The 14,804-nt window shown below is 50.4% G+C and overlaps 1 protein-coding gene across 2 annotated transcripts in view; it reads right to left on the bottom strand.

The window, feature by feature from the left end:
- Positions 1 to 14,804, bottom strand: part of NUP85 (nucleoporin 85) — a 394,523-nt gene that overhangs the window by 103,278 nt on the left and 276,441 nt on the right. For both annotated transcript variants that reach the window (XM_078654507.1, XM_078654508.1), the window contains 3 exons: positions 5,933 to 6,055; positions 5,639 to 5,770; positions 5,102 to 5,208 (listed from right to left, as the gene is read on the bottom strand). In XM_078654507.1, coding sequence (XP_078510633.1) covers positions 5,102 to 5,208; positions 5,639 to 5,770; positions 5,933 to 6,055 — 362 coding nt within the window. The remainder of the gene's footprint in view (positions 1 to 5,101; positions 5,209 to 5,638; positions 5,771 to 5,932; positions 6,056 to 14,804) is intronic.

Genomic DNA, 14,804 nt, shown 5'->3' with positions numbered 1-14,804 from the left:
TGTGAAAATCCTTGGGGCTGAGCGGAGTCCAAAGGGTAAAACCCTGAACTGGTAATGGCTCTTGGCTACTGTGAATCGCAGAAACCTTCTGTGTGCTGGATGAACTGGAACGTGGAAATAGGCATCCTCGAGATCGAGCGTGGCCATGAAATCCCCCGGGTTGATAAGCCTTAAGATGTCCTGGAGAGACACCATCCGGAAGGAAAGGGAGATGAGATAGGTGTTTAGCTCCCTGAGGTCTAAAATGGGGCGCCACTTCTCTAGCGTCTTCCTCACCAGGAAGAATCTGGAATAAAATCCCTGACCTCTTTGGTTTGAGGGAACCGGCTCTATCGCTCCCTTCCAGAGCATCTGTTGAACTTCGAGCCGAAGAAGACGCAGGTGTTTTGATGGAGTGGCTGCCGGGGGCTTGCGTGAATTCCAAGGTATGCCCTTTCCGAATGATGTTGAGCACCCAACGGTCCGATGTTATCCTGGACCAGTTCTGAAGGTATTTGGTGACCCTGCCTCCAACTGATGATTTCCTGAAAGAGGGTCCAGTAGGAAGAGCCAGGAGGCCGCTATTGGCGTTTGGACGAATCCCGTCCACGTCCCGCCTGCTTTCCTTTATTGTAAGGCCTGGAGTAGTTGGTAGCCTGGCCCTGTCGCTGTTGATAGGGCTGACGGTATTGTTGAGAACCTGAGCCCGTGGTGGAATAGCGCGGCTGTTGGAAGGATCCTCTGTAATTACCACCCCTGCCTCTGGATCCTTTGAAAGGAGACTTCCTATATTGAAGGGTCCCCAGGGATCTGGCAGTCTCTGTATCCTTTTTTATGTCCTGCAGGGTCTCGTCAATGAGTTTGCCGAACAATGCTTCCCCATCAAAGGGGAGATCCAAGACCTTGTTCTGGATCTCCGGCCGAAACCAAGTAGCCTTAAGCCAACCTTGGCGACGGAGTACTGCCGCTCCAGCCAACGAACGGAATGCAGTTGTTGCAATATCCATTGCACAGTCGATGATCTCCATCGATGTCGCCTCTCCCTCCTGTAAAATTTTCTTTGCCTCAGGCGTAGATTCTGGAGGCAGGTGGTCAAGGTACGGGGCCACATCGCACCAGAGTTGGCGGTCGCAACTACCCAGGATCGCTAGGGCATTAGCCGCTCTCACCAGTAAACTTGACATAGATGAGAATCTCTTTCCCACGTTATCCAATCTCCGCCCTTCCTTGTCTGGTGGAGTTGTTAGTGGGGCAGAAGGATTACGCGATTTCCTCTGCGCCGCCTGCGAGATCACAGAGTCCGGTTTTGGGTGACCTGTTAAGGCTGCAGGAGCATCATCAGTAGCCTTGTATTTTTTATCTAGGCGCGGTAGCACTGGGACCACCGTCGCTGGGTGTTTCATAGTTTTAATGCCCTCTTTCCATAGGTGATCAACAATAGGTATGGACCTAGTAGTTTTCCGAAAGGGTTCCTTAAAATCATATAAGAAACAATCTTGAGTGACTTTAGGCATGGCTAATTTAAATCTTGCAGCAGCTCTCTCCATCAGCCGATGGAAGCCCCCAATATCCGCTGGCGGGGAGTCCTCCGGGTCCGGAACTGGAGATGCAGGATGCTCAATGACATATTCATCATATTCCGTATCAGGATTAGAGAGATGATCAGACTGCTGGTCCTCATCCGAGGAATCATCATCATCATCATCATTGCCCTCTTGTAGTCCAGAGGAATCCTGCTGGAAGGACGTGTGAGGGTGAGGTGAAGCTTGAGCCGGAGAAACACGTGTCACAAATGGCGCCGGAGCCCCTGCAGGCGTGGTAGGCGTCGACGGTACTGGAAGAGGCCTACTTGCCTTAGATTTATAGTCTTGCAGCATCGTATGCAGATCTTGAAGGAAAGATGCTGGTATCGTAACCATTTCCTGTTCAGATTGCTGCCGCTGAAGTTGACCAACCTGCTTGTGGCCGTATTCGCCCTCTGAGTCAGTGTCCTGGCATTTGACTAAAAGCTGGGAGGGACTATTGGCATAGCTGTAAGTATCCGGTTCATCTTCCTCTGACTCTCCCTCCTGAAGGAGCATGGTCGGCATCAGGGAAGATACGCTTGTTGGAGATGTTATTTCCGGTGTGATTCGCGTCACCGAAATGGTAACCCTCCTTTCTGTGGACAATATTGTTGGATCTGTCGTCGACGGTTGTATCCTCGTCGTCGAGATTGGCGTCGTCGACGATGAAACCGTCGACCTGCCAGCTGTTGTCATTGTCACTGTAGAAGTCGTCGACGCCCTCGTCGACGAGACGGTCGTCGACGGGACCTTCGACGTCGACGGGACCTTCGACGTCCACGAATCCTTCGACGTCGACGAATCCTTCGACGTCGACGGTACCTTCGTCGACGGCTTCGATTTCTCCGTAGACGGTGAGGACCCCGCCGTCGACGGTTGCTCTCCTGTCGACGGTGTCTTCGACGACGATAAACCTGATTTTGGTGTTTTCGTCGACGGAACCTCCGCCGTCGACGAGGACTTTGAAGTCCTCTCAGAAGACTGTGAAGAAGGTGTTCTGAAGGCTGTGGCAGTCTTCTCACCTGTAGAAGGCGTGGATGGTCCTGCCCTCTCCTTTACACTTCTGTGAGGAGATTTGATGGGACCCTGGCTCTCAGACTCACTGGGGGTCTTTTTTGAGGCCTTTGAAGATCTTTCCAAAGAAGGGGAAGGGGAACCCCTACCCCTTTTCACTGACCTTTTCGTAGGAACCATAGACGCTGCCTCCTCACTGTCACTTGAGACACTCTCCTTCCTGGTTTTAAGCTTTTGAAGCCATGTCAAAAGCCTACCTTTCCGGTCCCGGAGGGTTTTGACTGAAAAGGTGCGACAGATTTTACAGTCAGCAGCCTGGTGGTCTGGATAGAGGCAATATATACAGTCCTTATGCTTATCCTCCACAAAAAGCCTTTTCTTGCCACAGGAGGAACAAGGCTTGAAAAGGGCTTTTTTCTTCTCAATTTCAGACATCCTGGATGGCAGCAACAATTCCAAACTGAATTTGAAGAATTCTGAAGAAAAATTCTGAAGTAAATCCTCTTGAAGAGTAGAAGTTGAGCAGAGCTCAAAGGAGACTCCCTAAGCACAACGTGCGGTAGAAAATCTGAGGCTCTGAGGTTCCTTCAGGAAGGTTCTAAGTGGTGAGGCACTTCTGATTGGCTGATGCCAAAGTTTGGTCTCTTTTACACAAAGAGGGTGATATGCTACAAAAGGGAATGAGGCCTAGGCCTTTTTTCCATTGTCTTTTGTACCTACAGCTATGGTATTTTTGTTACCGAGACTCCCATTCCGACGACGGGGAATGATACAAAGCATGGGAATCTATGAAAGTTCCAATACTGGGGTAAGATACACCTCTCTCACAGGCTCAACAAACGCCTTCTGAGGCCCAGCATGGAAGGAGGACAGCCATATGATGGCATCCTCCTGACGGCCTATTGTCATTCTGCAAATATACAATTAATGGGCTAATATGTGGCCTGCTCAGACTACCTCTCACCTGACGCTGCAGCTCAATTGGAAAACCAGCCCAGGTATATGGAGTTTCTTGATCCACAGTCTAAAAAAATAAGCCCATAAGCTGGCCTCTGCCACAGGAACCTTGGCACAGGCCGATTGCCTGCCCTGCCAATCCGACCCTGCCGAAATGGAGTTGTGATGCTATCAGAACAAGAGTGATATTGCAAATGTTTGTCTAGCACCTGGAGCGATCCAAGAGGTGAGGAACCTGCAATTTGAAGTATTGATCAGAAACTGTTGTCTAGTAACGCTCCTAAAGCTTCTGCCCTTCCCTATCTGGTTGCTCAATGTGAAGTAATCTGGGGCCTGAGTGATGAGGGGCTAGTATCCGAGCAGGAAAGTAGGACCGGTAGAAGGGGCTGGAGAGGGGACAACCACCAACCGAGTGTTCATGTCAGTCAATGCCACCGTGGAAAATGAGCCAGGACCCAGAGCTGAGCGGAGGTGGCTGAAGAACTGAGAGGAAGAAATGGGAGTACCTAGTGCCACATGCTGCAGTTCTGAACGGATATGAAGAGGGTGGATAAGTGTTCATGTCTCATATCATGGAGTTCTCATGATCATGTGTTGCGAGGCAAACAGGAGGTCAGCTAATTACTCTCAGAATCAGGAAGGAAGGAATGAAGAGCAAAGCTTCTGTTGGGTTGATATGCTCAAAGGTTAGGAGGGACCATATGCCACAGGAGAGGCACCATACGCATTGGTACAGAGACATGCATTTAAAGAGGGTGACACTTCTTTATGCACATCTTTTCCAAAAGGCAGAAATCCATAGTGGCAAACAGACGAAGACAGCTGGGTCCAGCTATATTTGAAATGATAGACATGGTAACATCTTCAATACTGGCAAGACAGCATTGACCTGCCTAGGAAGCAACAGAGCGGCTTCCCAGATGTGCCTCAGTGAAGGTGGTCAGTGGTGCCTTCTATGTCTGACTCTGCTTTGTATCCCTTCTTCGTGCACTTTAGTGGGCCTTGCATCCAGGCTGGTACTTCCTGCTCCTAGTCTCTGGGGTGTTCACAGGCCTTGTATAATCGCAGAGTTGTACGATCTTCCACTGTTGGTACCTTCAGCACAGCTTTTAAATGTTCGCTGGCATTTATGGCTTCCTGTCTTTGCTCACTTATGCTAGATGCCAGGCACTCAAAGAGTGCCATCTGAAAGGCTACGCTTGAAATACCCTCTAGTTTTTGGTGGACTGTGAGTTTGCAGGAGGGAGCACTAGTCACATGTCAGTCCACTTCCCGTCAAACACACACACTTCGAAGAAGGAAGTATTCGTTCTTAGGTGTACAAGATTAGGTCTTTCAGCTCAGGAGGCCAATCTCCTAGACATCTGTAATATGACTTAAGGTATTATTAGCATTAAGGTAGTGCACACTCTCAAAGTGCCAAGAGTTATGTAGAGATCTTAGTCCTTTATACTCTTTTGCAGATGCACCTGCACTATTTTCCTTTAACTGCATCCAAACTGCTGTGGCAAGAGGCTCTATTGTTTACCATTACGACATAATCTCCGGCCAATCCCATCAATCACAGTTGCACATCAGAACTCTACCTGAACTCTTTGATGATTTGATGGATGTCAAACTCAAACGCGGCCAATAGGATGCTGTCAAGAGGCTCTGGCACACTGTCGCTCCCCAGAAACAGATCCAGACTGGACTGCGGGAGACAAAGATGAATGGGAAGATAAAACAAACAATGCACATATGCATATAATTCTGTCACTTTAAAATCAAACATTTTCTTGGTTTCCCATTTACCGTGTTGGGGTAAACAAAGTTAGCACAGCAACGCAAATATTGTTGTCGACTGCAAGGTGCTGAACACCCTTGCTTTGGTAGTAAGAAGCTGCAGAAACAGCGCATAAAGCGACAGGAACTGCACACAAAGTGGATGATCAGTTACCAGACTAGTCACTAACTGGACACTAACCTGGACCAGCAGACAGTAAGCAGCGAATCGGAGTCTAATTGCTGAAAGTGAAAGGACTGCTGCAGCATCTGAGCCACTGGTCCACGCAGGTTTGACCCTATATACGAGGTGAAACAGGAGCTCTGCAAATGGTCTCTTAATAAACGTCTGAACACACCTGTGCATAGAAGTGTAGGTCGCTGGGCTTCACTGTTGGATGTGCATACAACAGCCGTGACACCATTAAATGGTACCATGTGCTTAGCAGCTCCTTCTTCTCCAGTAAAGTGGCCTCATCCCCCAGGAGGATCTACGAAAAGGACAACATAGTGTAACAAACTAAAAATAAAGCAAGCTACTGACCTCTCCACCAAGTCACAAGACCCATGCTAACCCCTCATATGCACAAGACATGCACACATGCCACTGGTACAGTGCTTGCACTCACTGAACTGGGGCACAAGGCGCTCACCTTGCAAATGGACTCCAGGTTACTGTTCGAGGCAAAGGTGCCATCCTGCAGATACCGTTCACACTCCTCATGCCAGTGCTGCCACTTCAACTCAAATTCTGTCAGGGTTTGGGTGCCACCAGGCTAAAACAGGATAGATTTCAGATTGGGTTAGTCACATCAGAGCCACAATGGTGGCTGAGCAAACACACAAGATTATCCATATATTCTCATTAAAGTACGACAAATACATAACTAATCACTATAGAGAAAGATAACATTTTTCCTTTTCTATAGTATGTGTAACAATAACACAAATGTGACCAAGTGTCAAGTCAAGTCAAAAGTCAGTTTATTATGACCATAGTCTTTAAACAGGTGCAAGAGGCAGTATCACAAGTTTAAAATATTCACATAAAAACGATAAAACATTATAAAAATTGATCCAATATTGGTTAAGACTCTTACATACCCTTATACGTTTACCAACGCCAATAAAATTACATTTAAGATAAAACTTAGCGTTTGCAATTAAAACCCATTCATTTCCTTTAGTTCGAGTATAATTTCATTACATTTATATTCATACAATCCTACAGATTATTCCTGGTTTCTTAGATCTCTCAGTACCACCTTTATGTATTTCCCAAGGGCAATTGCAATATCAATAGTGGGAATTTCAGTTAATAGGTTAGCTGCCTGCGCCCTAGTTCTTATATCATATTTCAGGAACACAGGCCGCATCCACCGTTTCCGCTGTTCCAGTAATGTCAAGCAATCAAGTAGGATATGTACCAGGTCTCCTTTGCATCCCAGGTTACACCTGCAGCACCCTTTCTGATCTAACATTTTCGCTTTCAGGCCTTTGTTTGTTAACCATGGATTCATTCCAATCCGCAGCCTTAATATCTCCTGCCTATAGCCGCGGTTGGGTAGGATGTCTAGGTAAGGAAACCAATTTTCATTTGACCAAGAGCTCATCATGTGTGTTACTGATTTCTTTTTCGCTAAGTATCCCATATCAATCATTCCAGATACTTCCTTCCCCTTTAGTTTCAGCTCACTCCTAGTACAAAGTAATTGATGCGTTTCCTGGATCACCTCTACCTTTAGCCTTTTGCAAATTTGGGTCAATCTTTCCCTACAGGCTTTTGCCCATTTTAGGTCACTCTTTTGGATTTCATTCCTGCACCATTGTGCTACTTTTTGCCCATCTGGACCTTCAAATCGTTTCCAAAGTCTGATTATTGCCATTTGTGTTTGTATCTCCCAAGACTTTGTGCCCATTTCTCTTCTTATAGCTTGTACCATAGATGATTGTGGGAGAGATAGGAGGCTTTTGAGGCATTTCCCCTCCACCAAGTCCCAGGCTCCCTTACCGCTCAAATAAAGGATTTCCGCTCCATACAGGACTTGGGGGGGGATCATTGCCTCAAAGGCTCTTAGGATTGGTCGGTGTGACATCTCTCCATAATCCCTATTGAACATTTTTAGGCCACATATTGAAGTGTGTGCTTTTGCTTTTTGTGTTTCCAGATGCGTGTACCAGTTTAGTCTCTTGTCAAACCATATACCTAGGTAGCGATACTCCTTAACCGTCTCCAGTTTAAGCTCACCTAGGTACCAGTTAAATCTGCTTGTTTTTTTTCCCCAAAGCATAGGATTTTTGTTTTGTCTTGGTTGACAGTTAGAAATTTGCTAGCACAATATGCGTTGAAAGCGTTAAGCTTTCTTTGGAGGCCTCTCTCGGTCTGGTCTACTATTACCAGATCGTCAGCATATAGTAAGCAGGGCACCTTATTTCCATCCATTCTGGGACTTGCACTACCCTCAACCTCTAAATAGGCCGGGAGGTCTTACAGGAATATGGAAAATAGCTGTGGGGCTAGAACACAACCCTGTCTTAAACCATTGTCTATGGGTATTTTTTGCGTCAATGATCCCATGGTATCCTTGATGACTTGCGCCCAATTCCCACTGTGTAGTTCCTTTATTATAGTCAGAAGGTCGCTTGGAATGTTTACCTTCAATAGTGTTTCCCATAGGCATACCCGATCCACTGAATCGAAGGCTGCTCGGAAGTCAACGAAACAACAGCATAACTTGCCATTTAGTTCCGTTGACTTCTTTGCCATAGCCCACAATGCAAATCCATGGTCTATCGTAGAGTGTCCATCCCTAAATCCTCCCTGTTCTATGGGGACAATTTGGAACTCTTTTACCCATGCGTTGAGTTGATTCAGTACAATTTTTGAAAAAACTTTCTCTCCTATATCTAGGAGGTTAATCAGACGGTAATTTTGTGGTGCCTCCATGCTTCCTTTCTTATGGATTGGCCTGATTATTGCGCCCTTCCAATTAGGTGGCATTATGCCTTCTGTTAATATTATATGGAACATCTGTGCAAAAAATCTTGCCCACCACTTTACTTCTGACTTCAATATTATTGCAGGAAGGTTGTCAGGTCCTGCCGCACGGGTTAGCTTCAGTTCTCTTATTGTATGTTCTACTTGCTTTTCATTAAATTTAGATTTAAGATCTTCTGATATTTCTTGCCATTTTTGAGTCTCTACATGGCCTCTAGGGACTCTCACCCCATACAGTTCCCTTATATACTTCTCCCATGCTGCCTCATTAACTACACATTTTAGTTCGCCATCCGTTGGGCCAATTGCTGCATTTACCATTTTCCAAAATTGTCTAAGGTTTTTTTTCTTCAATTGCTTCCAACAGATTTGACCAACATTTCTCTTTAAATGACCTTTTAGCGTCATTTACCATTTTTTAAGGTCTCTTTTCAACTTGTTTATGTGATCCTGTCTCATGGGTGAAGTTCTTTTTTTGTCTTCTTTGTGCTGCCCGTATTTCCCTTTTTTAGGGCTTTTCCCTTTTTTAGATCACAATCACGTGACCTGCTCTCATGCACAAGCCTTCCCCCTGGCAGCAGCATTTCTTCACGGCCTCCAGGCCACTTCAAAGGGTTCCGCTGCCCCGCCCCCTTCTTCACGGCCATCTGTTCCTCTCTCCCCACACATAGCCTTGCTCGGATTTCTCCTCCAGCCTCTCTTTCATCACTGGTCACCCAGGGGCCTCCCATGATTGTGCGACCTCAATCTTAGGAGACAGTTCAACATATAGTACAACATATTAATTTTCTTTGTGGTCGATCTTTTTACCGTTAAATAATAAGATGCGGTTTTGATATTTCTGGAAGCTCCCTGTAATATGTTTCATTTTCTCATTCATTACCTACAAATACCTGGGGCTTTCGCTGGCACTTAATGATGAATGTGTTCTCATTCCTTCCGTCACAAAACAAACAAAAAAATATGTTTTTGAAATTCTTTGCTGCGCTGCCGCCAGGTATTGCGAGATATAAAATAAATCTGTGGCCTCATGCGAAACTCTTCCTCCGCTGTGCTTGACAGGCCTTTGCAATGTGCGTCAGAGGTACCTGCTTAGTGGCGACCATTTCAGACGCTCATCAAAGTAAGTGGAGTCACTTGGAATGTTCACCTGAAAAAGCCAAGAGGGGGCATCCCTTCCCCGGCAGCTTGCACAACTTAATTTGCCCTTCCTCCGGTGCCTTTCCCCATATGGGAACGAAGCCATTGAGAAAGAGATCGCTTTTGGCTGTGCATTATGTGTGGCAGTTTCACCAGAGCATGAAGCAGAGCCGCCTTTCTTTTGTTTTGCAAGCTGGGGCATGCTCCTTGGAGCTCTTTTTTTGCACTCACGCCTTCCCGCTAAGCATTGAGCCCCCCCCCCCGCCACCCTCACTCGGCACAAACACAACCTCACCCTCAAGGCCGCAATGCCTCTTCAATACTGACTCCTCCCTCGCAGCATTTCCTTCCCTGCCAGACCTCCTCCCTCCGCTCCCAGGCGTCTCCCAGTCCCCACTCCACCATGAAGTGCTGGAACTCGTGAACACCTCCAGGGGTACAAAAGTCACACCGCCTCAATAGCTCCTGCCAGCGCCAAATGCTTGTGTATTTCCTCATTTACTCCATAACAAACCCCATAATGCATGTGCCAAATGCAATCAGTTCACCCCGTGGCGAGTGAGCTCGCATCATAAACTGAAAGCCCGCATTTCCCTTAACGCTACAAACCAGCACAAAAAAAAACATTTTAGCGTGCCCACTATACATTTAAACTTTAATTAACATTTTAGCGTGCCCACTATACATTTAAACTTTAATTAACATTTTAGCGTGCCCACTATACATTTAAACTTTAATTAACCTATGCTCACTATTGGCCTAGTTTCTAAAACGAACAATGGAATAGGCTGATGGCTGAAGAATTTGCTGGTGGGATGGCAATGGGAAACTTTAATACACGCCATGAAACAACGCCACCAAGTAACAGATGTATTTAGTTGAATTCACAAAGTCTCATAGGTGGCCTTATATGCTCAGTCATGCCATGTGTACAATAGCTCTACTCACTTCTCTAAGTGATAAAAGCCCCAATACAAAATGTATTTAGGCAACCAAGACAGATTTGGTTATTGTGCCAATCTAATGCTTCAAGGTAAATGACAGCAGAATTGCATTTAGCTTTCAATTGTGTCTCCCCCGTTCGCCCTTTCCTCTCATCCCCTTTGTCTCTGTGCATCGCTCTTCTGTCTCTGTTCCCCTGCAGACGTTTCTTCCGCCCCCTTAGCTCACTCTCTCCCGCTAACCCTCACTTACCCTCTCACCCTCACACACACCCTCACACTCACCCTCTAACCCTCACACACCCTCACACTCACCTACCCTCTAACCCTCACATACCCTCACTTACCCTCTCACCCTCACACCCCCTCACCCTCCCATCCCCTCACCCTTCCTCCCATCCCCTCACCCTCCCTCCCATCCCCTCACCCTCCCTTACACCCCTTCACCCCCCCTCACCCTCACACACCCTCTCACCCTCACACACCCTCTCACCCTCACACACCCTCTCACCCTCACACACCCTCTCACCCTCACACACCCTCTCACCCTCACACACCCTCTCACCCTCACACACCCTCTCATCCCCTCATCCTCACACCCCCTCACCCTCACACATCCTCACCCACACACACCCTCATCCTCACCCTCACCCTCATCCTCACCCTCACCCACACACACCCTCCTCACCCACACACACCCTCATCCTCACCCACACACACCCTCATCCTCACCCACACACACCCTCATCCTCACCCACACACACCCTCATCCTCACCCACACACACCCTCATCCTCACCCTCACCCACCCTCTCACCCTCACTCACCCTCACACACACCCTCACCCTCACCCACCCTCTCACCCTCACACACACCCTCACCCTCACCCACCCTCTCACCCTCACACACCCTCACCCACCCTCTCACCCTCACACACCCTCACCCTCACACACACCCTCACCCTCACACACACCCTCACCCTCAAACACACACACCCTCACCCTCACACACACCCTCACCCTCACACACACCCTCACCCTCACCCTCACACACACCCTCACCCTCACACCCTCTCACCCTCACCCACCCTCTCACCCTCACCCACCCTCTCACCCACCCTCACCCACCCTCTCACCCACCCTCACCCACCCTCTCACCCACCCTCACCCTCACCCACCCTCTCACCCTCACCCACCCTCTCACCCTCACACACACCCTCACCCTCACACACACCCTCACCCACCCTCTCACCCTCACACACACACCCTCACCCTCACCCACCCTCTCACCCTCACACACCCTCACCCTCACACACACCCTCACCCACACCCTCACCCTCAAACACACACACCCTCACCCTCACACACACACACCCTCACCCTCACACACACACACCCTCACCCTCACACACACCCTCACACACACCCTCACCCTCACACACACCCTCACCCTCACTCACACACCCTCACACCCCCTCATCCTCACACCCCTCATCCTCACACACCCTCATCCTCACACACCCTCATCCTCACCCCACATTCCCTCACATCCCCTCACCCTCACCCCACATTCCCTCACCCTCCCTCACACCCTCTCTCACACACCCTCACCCACCCTTTCACCCTCACTCACCCTTTCACCCTCACACACCCTTTCACCCTCACACACCCTTTCACCCTCACACACCCTCTCACCCTCACACACCTCCTCTCACCCTCACACACACCCTCTCACCCTCACACACACCCTCTCACCCTCACACACATCCTCTCACCCTCACACACACCCTCACACACATCCTCTCACCCTCACACACATCCTCTCACCCTCACACACATCCTCTCACCCTCACACACATCCTCTCACCCTCACACACATCCTCTCACCCTCTCACACATCCTCTCACCCTCACACATCCTCTCACCCTGACACATCCTCTCACCCTGACACATCCTCTCACCCTGACACATCCTCTCACCCTGACACATCCTCTCACCCTCACACACCCTCTCACCCTCACACACCCTCTCACCCCCCTCTCACCCTCACCCCACATTCCCTCACATCCCCTCACCCTCCCTCACATCCCCTCACCCACCCTCACACCCTCACCCACCCTTTCACCCTCACCCACCCTTTCACCCTCACCCACCCTTTCACCCTCACACACATCCTCTCACCCTCACACACATCCTCTCACCCTCACACACATCCTCTCACCCTCACACACATCCTCTCACCCTCACACACACCCTCACACACACCCTCACCCTCACACACACCCTCACCCTCACACACACCCTCACCCTCACACACACCCTCACCCTCACACACACCCTCACCCTCACACACACCCTCACACCCTCACCCTCACACACACCCTCATCCTCACACCCTCATCCTCACACACCCTCATCCTCACACACCCTCATCCTCACACACCCTCACCCTCACACACCCACACCCTCACCCTCACACACCCTCATCCTCACACACCCTCATCCTCACCCTCACACACCCTCATCCTCACCCTCACACACCCTCATCCTCACCCTCACACACCCTCATCCTCACCCTCACACACCCTCATCCTCACCCTCACACACCCTCACATCCACTCACCCTCCCTCACACCCCCTCACTCTCACACACCCTCACCCTCACACCCCCACACCCCCTCACCCCCACTCACCTTCACACCCACTCACCCTCACACCCACTCACCCTCACACCCACTCACCCTCACACCCACTCACTCTCACACCCTTTCACCCTCACACACCCTTTCACCCTCTCACACACCCTCACCCCACATCCCCTCACACACCCCCTCACCCCCTCATCCTCATCCTCACACCCCCTCACCCACCCCACCCCCTCACCCTTACACCCCCTCACCCACCCTCTCACCCTCACCCACCCTCTCACCCTCACTCACCCTTTCACCCTCACACACCCTTTCACCCTCACACACCCTCCCTCACCCTCTCACCCTCACACACCCTCCCTCACCCTCACACACCCTCCCTCACCCTCTCACCCTCACACATCCTCTCACCCTCACCCCACATTCCCTCACCCACCCTCACACACACCCTCACACACACCCTCACACACACCCTCACCCACCCTTTCACCCTCACTCACCCTTTCACCCTCACACACCCTCCCTCACCCTCTCACCCTCACACATCCTCTCACCCTCACACATCCTCTCACCCTCACACACCCTCTCACCCTCACCCCACATTCCCTCACATCCCCTCACCCCACATTCCCTCACATCCCCTCACCCTCACATCCCCTCACCCTCACCCCACATTCCCTCACATCCCCTCACCCCACATTCCCTCACATCCCCTCACCCTCACATCCCCTCACCCTCACCCCACATTCCCTCACATCCCCTCCCCCTCACCCCACATTCCCTCACACCCTCTCTCACACACCCTCACCCACCCTTTCACCCTCCCCCACCCTTTCACCCTCACTCACCCTTTCACCCTCACACACCCTTCACCCTCACACACCCTTTCACCCTCACACACATCCTCTCACCCTCACACACATCCTCTCACCCTCACACACATCCTCTCACACTCACACACATCCTCTCACCCTCACACACATCCTCTCACCCTCACACACATCCTCTCACCCTCACACACCCTCCTCTCACCCTCACACACATCCTCTCACCCTCACACACATCCTCTCACCCTCACACACCCTCCTCTCACCCTCACACACATCCTCTCACCCTCACACACATCCTCTCACCCTCACACATCCTCTCACACACCCTCTCACCCTCACACACCCTCTCACCCTCACCCCACATCCCCTCACCCCACATTCCCTCACATCCCCTCACCCACCCTCACACACACACTCACCCACCCTCACACACACCCTCACCCACCCTCACACACACCCTCACCCACCCTCACCCTCTCACCCTCACACATCCCCTCACCCTCACACATCCCCTCACCCTCACCCTCACACATCCCCTCACCCTCACACATCCCCTCACCCTCACACATCCCCTCACCCTCACACATCCCCTCACCCTCACACATTCCCTCACCCTCACACACCCCCTCACCCTCACACACCCCCTCACCCTCACACATCCCCTCACCCTCACACATCCCCTCACCCTCAGACACACCCTCACACATCCCCTCACCCTCACCCATCCCCTCACCCTCACACATCCCCTCACCCTCACACATCCCCTCACCCTCACACATCCCCTCACCCTCACACATCCCCTCACCCTCACACATCCCCTCACCCTCACACATCCCCTCACCCTCACACACACCCTCACCCATCCCCTCACCCTCACACATCCCCTCACCCTCACCCTCACACATCCCCTCACCCTCACACATCCCCTCACCCTCACACACACCCTCACACACCCTCACCCCACATTCCC

Source organism: Lissotriton helveticus, chromosome 7 (genome assembly GCF_964261635.1).
Source record: "Lissotriton helveticus chromosome 7, aLisHel1.1, whole genome shotgun sequence".
Lineage (NCBI taxonomy): Eukaryota > Metazoa > Chordata > Amphibia > Caudata > Salamandridae > Lissotriton > Lissotriton helveticus.
This window is presented reverse-complemented; position numbering and strand designations above follow the sequence as displayed.